The 6738-nt window shown below is 47.9% G+C and overlaps 1 protein-coding gene across 1 annotated transcript; it reads right to left on the reverse strand.

The window, feature by feature from the left end:
• Positions 1–1847: 1847 nt before the first annotated feature.
• LOC147826365 (syncytin-1-like) lies at positions 1848–4044 on the reverse strand. The gene is made up of 2 exons (XM_087181085.1): positions 3282–4044; positions 1848–2071 (listed from the first exon to the last, which is right to left on the reverse strand). Exons 1-2 carry the CDS (start codon positions 4042–4044, stop codon positions 1848–1850), a joined length of 987 nt encoding a protein of 328 aa, XP_087037211.1.
• Between the last annotated feature and the right edge of the window lie 2694 nt (positions 4045–6738).

Below are 6738 nucleotides of genomic sequence, written 5' to 3' on the forward strand. Positions count from 1 at the left end.
TGTTATTCTTCTTTGCATCATCTAGAAGCTGCTGGATTGATTTCTCATGTTTCCTTATAATTTTGAAGCAATTTTTCTTTTCCTGATCGTTAATTTCTATCTTATCTTCTGTGTTTGAAATTCTGTCCTCACATTGGCTCATTCTTCTGTGTAAACTTTCAATGGAGTTTTTCATGTCCTGGTAATCTATTTGCATCTGTTTTATGGATTCCATTTGTTTCCTATGTTGGGATTCCATTATGTTCCTCAGCTCCTCTCTAGATTTATTAATCATGTCCTGTGCTAGTAGCACAATTTCTCCTGTTATCTGAGAAATTATTTCTGATTTCATTTTTTCCAGATCCCCTTTTGTTGCCAGTTCAGTGGGTCTAGGTCGTTGAGTATCAAAGTGTTCCATCTCATTTCCCTTTGGGCTTGCTCTAGGTGATCTGAAAGTCTGGTTTTGAGACTTAGTTATGTGTTTTCTCACTTTGACTGGGGAGGCAGGGGGATGCTGTTGGTGCCTGTGTGGCTCACCTGCTCTGAGCTGGGAGAGGTGGGCCAGGGGCCGGGAGTGGTGGTAGGGATGGTTGCCTGAAAGCCCCTTCCTCCGGGCTGGGAGCAGCAAGAAGGATGGTAGTAGGGCAGCACCTTCCTCTGGACCAGGAGCAGTGGGACAGTGGCTCAGAAGCCCCTACCTCTGGGCAGGAATTCTTTAAATGCTGAGAACTTGATTAGCTCCAGTACAGTGGTCTGGTGGTCCGGTATCCTCTATGTCTTTGTAGTGTGGAACCAGGTGGCTGTACAGAGGAGAGGCCAAAGGAGCAGGGTGGGGGTGTTGTGTCCAGTGGATTACTGCTGGGATGCAGGCGGATTTGGTGTTTTCAGTGCAACTGGTGACCTGGGGACCATGTCCGCAGACCTGCCTGTCTGCAGCAGGCTGACTCAGTGTTTTCAGTGCGACTGGCGACCTCAGGACCATGTAAATAATGTAATTTAAATACCGATTCAGAAAATATTGTTAGAGATTGCAAAATAAGTTTTGTCAAGTAATGCTGTTATTCTCGTTTCTTTACTGTGAAGAAAAACAATGTTTGAATTTGAATTAAATCATTTGGAATTGAAAACTTTTATTTTACTCTAACTCAACCAGAATTTATTAATGGAAGAGATTTAAAAAATATCAAGTTAAATCAATGTTAATTATAAATTGAATCAGATAACTTTTCCTTCACAGAGTATAACTATTCTGAATTCTAGGGTGATTATTATTAATGGCAACGCTCTGTATTTTTAGTGGAAATTGTGATAATATTTTAAAGGAATTTCTACTGCCCACACCCCACATAAAATACCCATATATATGGAATCAATTTTAATATCCCATTGATTTAAAAATTTTTAGATAAATTCATTTGAAAATGAATGGGTCACCAAAGAAGGGCCACACACTAGCGTTCAAGCAGCAAGCCTTTATTGGGGCAAAGTCTGCAGCCTGCCAGGACCAAAGGGAGATCAGCCACAGTAAGGACTGAACTGGAGGCTTATATGGGGTTTTTTCAGGTGGGAGAGCACTAGCCCATTGGTGGGGGTGGGTGATTACGGCTGGGGTATGTAGCAACAGGTGTTGATTGGGGGGATGGAGTAGCTGTTTTCAGGAACACCCTATCTTACTGGAACATCTGACCATGAAACCCGTGGGGCAGAAAGTCTCTAACTAGGCAGAGAGTTACTAACAAAGAGAGGTCATGCCTTAGTTATGTGGAAGTTCCCTGTTCCCTGTGGCCAGAGTGGGGCAAGGGGAAAGAAGAGGAGGGGGCTTGCTCTGTAGGGGCTCTGAAGTACCTAACATCCCAGCCTTTGTTTTGTTATGGAATCGGGGCAGCAGTCTCTTCTTCCATATCTACTTCCTGCTGATCTGGGATGAAGTTTTTGAGGGGAGTGGGGGCTGGCTGGGCAGTTGCCACAGCACGGGAGCCTCTGTGGCACTCGTGTCGGCCACGCCTTTGCAGACACTGCCATTCTTGGTGGAATTGGAACTCCCAGAGCACCAGTTCTTTAGGAACAGAGAAGATGGTAATGGTGGCCAAATCTAGCAGGGAGAGAGGAGTGCCGAGAGGAGAGTAAAAGGTCTGTGGACAACAGGACCACTGTGAAGGTAGCTGGAGATTGTGAGGGAAGAATTTGGTAAGTTCCATTAGAAAGATGTTACTGATGAAAGGGGGAATTGGCAGCCCTTTATGGAAATCAAAGAAAACTATTACTTGTAAAATCCTTCTAACACCATAATCAGGAGGCATATCTAGCTTAGGGGGTTGGGGGAAGGTTGGAAGGTGGCAGAAAAGATGGACTAAGAATCTGATTTGGAATTCCAGGGGAAACCAGAAGTGGTTACATACCCCATTGTGCCAGTGAGTGGGTCTGGTGGACCAGTGGTGGTGGCAGCAAAGTCCAGGGAGGAGAGCTAGATCTCCTCTTTGCTGCCAGGTGGAGTCAGGGGAGGAACTCTCATAGGTGGCACAGAAGGAACAGGTCTTTTTCGGGTGTATGAGGTGGCACATGAGGTCTTGAACCTCCTCTGAGAGGAACTGTCGGGCGATATGGGAGAAGAATTTGGTTCCCAGGGTTTGGGAGCAGAGGGGTCTCCCATACATGGGGGAAGCAAAGCAGGTAAAGATAACCAGCAAATAAGGAGGAAAGTATGGAGGGAAATTTCCTCCGGGGAGAAGTCCTGGAGAGTTCCCTGATAGAAATGGTCAATTACCCACTGTAAGATTCCCTCTACTGACCAGTCCCCAGGAGGAAACAAATGTAAATCTTATTGCAGGTGGGAGATAAAGTAAAGAAATCCATGAGTGCAACTGAGCCTGAGTCATGTGTTCCTTGCTGGTGATCGGTTGAGTCAGTTCTGAGGCTGATGAAGTGGCCAGGTCAGGGCTGGTGGGGATTCTTTTTTGTCTTCTAGAAGTTCATGGACCATCCAGTTAGTGAAAGCCCTGAGTCTTTTCTGAAGAAAATTTTGAAAACAGCAGAATAAACATGGGCCAAAGGCCAGGATTAGACAGAGAGTTATCAGAGGTCCCATAAGTGCTCCCACCCAGGGTCTCCAGCCTCTGGTGGTCCAGCTCCACCAGGACTCTGATTCTAGTGTCCCATACTTTGATTCCATAGCCTTGAGGAAATCTTTGAGTCTTTCCACTCTCTGACCACCCCTGACTGGTTGGCATAATAGCAGCATTCCTCCCCTAAGAAGAGGCAGGTTTCTCCATATTTTGTTGTTAAAAGGTCCAGGGCACACCTACTCTGCAGGATGACATTGGCCAGGGAATCGATTTGGCCCTGAAGGGTGAGGATTGATATCCTTACCTCATCAAGGCCCTTCTGAATGTCTTGGCCCAGGGACAGATACTGCTGTTGTCCTAGTCCTAGGGCTACCCCACCAAGGGTTAGGCTGCCTGCAATGGCGAGCCCCATCAGGATGGGAAGGGTGATGGGGTCTCTTCTGACTCTGATTTTTGTTATTTGGAGGGCAGCTTGGGTGAGAGTCCAGTGGGGGGTGGGGTAGACATTGAGATCTGGGATCAAGATACCCAGGGCACAGAAGGTGTGGGTCCTAGGAGAAAAAACATGATATATCCCTTCTGTGCAGACAAAGAAGGTTCCCATGGGGGCACTAAGGTTTGAAGTTGGGGTCAAGATAGAGGAGCAGGAGTCAGAAATGTTTTGAGTGGGGGAGCCCAAGACACAGGAGCCATTTCCCACAACTAGTCGGGGTTCTGGCAATGGATGCAGGGCCAGTTCAGAGGTCCCATTGACTGTTAGTCCTAGCGCCTGATAAGAGAGTTGACTGAGGGGAGTGCAAATCCAGCAGTCAGAGGCTAGTGTGGGGTTGACCTCCAAGAGCACCCTATGGGTGATATTTATAATTTGGACCATATCAATTCCCATATAGGAGGTTTTGTTATGCCTGATCAGTTCAATTTCCTTAATCTGAGGGCTATCACCCAGTTTGGGGCAGGGGGTTTGTCCAAGTCTTTTGGATATGGAGCACCCACTGAAGACCATTTGCATAAAGGTTTGGAGGCCCAAGGAGGAAGATTTTTTCAGAAATTTAAATTGTTGTACTGAAACAGATTGACCCTGTAACCATTTGGGGCCCCAAGGATCCAGAATGAAGAATTTTAAAGGATTGCATTGTCCTTGGGGACATGACTGACAATTGGGAGGGGTAATCATTTCTCTTCTTATCTTTTGAGATTGAGCTAGAAAATCGAGAGCAAAACTGAAGGCTCCCTGACCGACAGGTAGGGAAAGTAGGCGGTATCGTTCAGAACACCAGTGTCATTCTTTTGACTGCCCCCCACAATCAATGACCCCTGGCCAGCCATAATGTTGGCAGGGGCAGGCATCAGTGGTAATTGAGAGGGGGTGCCCTTCGGGTTCCCATCTCACTGCTTTATCAAGCATTTTTTAGGCATCAAACCTGTCATCCTTTGGCTTATAAACATTCAACTCAAAGACCCAGTGTCCTGCCAAGACTCCAGTGCCCATGAGGAAACCTATCCCAAGTAAGATAAGAGGAAGAGGACACCCTGTGCTCTCAAGTAACATATGAAAAGACAGCATTTTTCCTTTTTGCTCCAAAGGCCAGGTGTAACAGCTACCAGACCTATACCAAATATCAAAAGGACACACAGAATTAATATCAAAATGATTAAGGCAGGGAAGGATATAGCTAGTAAGGGGGCACAGTTACTCAGCCTCATGTATGACAGTCTATTGGGAGGATTTGGCTGTGGGAGGAGGGTGTTCTGTAATCCTGGTCAGCTTGAGCCAGGAGAACAAGAGAAGGCAGGAGGGGTAGGGGGTGGATCAAGTGGAGGGGGCTTGGTCTTTTTGAGCTTTGAAATGTGGAACCAGGGGACCTTTTCCTGGAGTTTAACAACTGTGGGAGTGGTCAAAAGGACTTGGAAAGGACCTGTCCAGTGGGGTGAGAGGTCAGTGGGGTGTAGGGTTTTCAGGAGGACCCAGCCACTGGGGGGGAGGGGAACTGAGGAGGGAGGAATGGGGAGGGGCTTTGGAAGGCAGGAGTCTGTGTTCCCTTAGGAGACTGCAAACCAGGTTCAGAGCAGGCACATAGTCACCCAGAGGGGGGCGGCTGTGGAGGGAAGATTGCCCAGGAGAAACGGCCTGCCATACATAAGTTCAAACAGACTAAGAAAGGTGGGACTACGGGAGCTGACACGAATTCGAGCAAGAGCAATAGGGAGAAGGGCAGTCCAGGGTTGTTGGAGCTCCAAGGTTAATTTAGGGAGATGAGCTTTGATGACGCTGTTAGCCTTTTCTACTTTTCCTGACAATTGGAGCTGCTAGGTGATATGGAGCCTCCAGGAGATACCAAGGCCTTCAGCCATCTGCTGGGTAATTTTTAAAATAAAGGCTGGGCCATTATCTGACTGCAGGGATCTGGGAAGCCCAAAGTGTGGGATGATTTCTGATAGAAGAGCCTTAGTTACCCCTGCCACAGTCTCAGAGATGGTGGGGAAAGCTTCCACACAGCCCAAGAAGGTGTCCACTAGGGTGAGAAGATATTTTGTCCTTTTATGAGGTGGCATGTGGGTGAAGTCAATTTGCCAATCCTCTCCCAGGATATGTCCCCTGACTTGGTGAGTAGGAATGGTGGGAGGACAGAGTCCCCCTTGAAAGGAGACAACTGAGCAAATTGAGCATAATTTGGTGATCTCATGTAAGAGAGAGAGAGAAGGTTTGGGCAGGTCAGGAGGGGCCTAAGAAGGCAATGTAATGGCTTGGTTCCTATGTGTAGGGCTTGATGTATTGTGGAAAGTATGTCATGGGCCTGGTCTTGTGGGAGGATGTATTTACCCTGAGCAAGGAGCCAATTGCCCTGAGAGATAGCACCTGCTAGGAGGAGGGCCTGTCTTTCCTCTGGGGAATACTTCAGGAGGAGAGGGGGGATAGCTAAAAGCTATTCCGGAGGGGGCTTGTAGGCGGCCTGTTTGGCCTCCAGATCAGCTTTGTTGTTACCCCATGAGATGGGATCCCCATTGGCCTGATGTCCCTTGCAGCGGATGAGAGTGGCTTTAGCAGACAGCTGGGCTGCCTCAAGTAGGTGGAGGATAAGGGAGGCATTAGCTATGGGGGACCCCTTAGTAGAGAGAAAACCTCATTTCTTTGGCTGTGCAAGAGTGAAGGATGTTGTATGCATACTTGGAATCAGTGTAAATATTGATGGTCTTTCCCTGTGCTAAAGTGAGGGCATGGGTAAGGGCAATAAGCTCTACCTTTTGGGAGAAGGTACCTGGGGAAAGTGGGTTTGATTCAACGACTGAGCTCGGGGAGACAATGGCATAGCCTGCAACTCAGTTTCCCTCCGGGGTGAGAGAGGAGCTGCCATCTATGAACCATGTTTCCTCTGCCTCAGAAATGAGCTCGGGTAGAATATGTAGGAAGTGGGGGGCTAAGATATCTAGGGTCTCTGTACAGGAGTGGGAGAGCAGTGTGTTGGGAATGGGTGTGAAGGTGGCAGGGATGAGGGAGGAGCAGTTATCTATTGAGAATTTGAGGGATTCAATAAACATAAGGTGAAAGAGTTGGAGCCTAGAGGGCGAGAGATGGGCGGCCCTGTGCGACAGTAGGTCTCTTAGGTGGTGGGGGATAGGATGGTTGTTTGTTGGCCAAAGGTGAACTTGCAGCTCTCCTGGGCAAGCATGGCTGCTGCAGCCAGTGCTCGAAGGCAGG

This window comes from Heterocephalus glaber, unplaced genomic scaffold, assembly GCF_053883595.1.
Source record: "Heterocephalus glaber isolate CG9 unplaced genomic scaffold, H.glaber_assembly_v1.0 deba00001472, whole genome shotgun sequence".
NCBI classification, from domain to species: Eukaryota; Metazoa; Chordata; class Mammalia; order Rodentia; family Bathyergidae; genus Heterocephalus; species Heterocephalus glaber.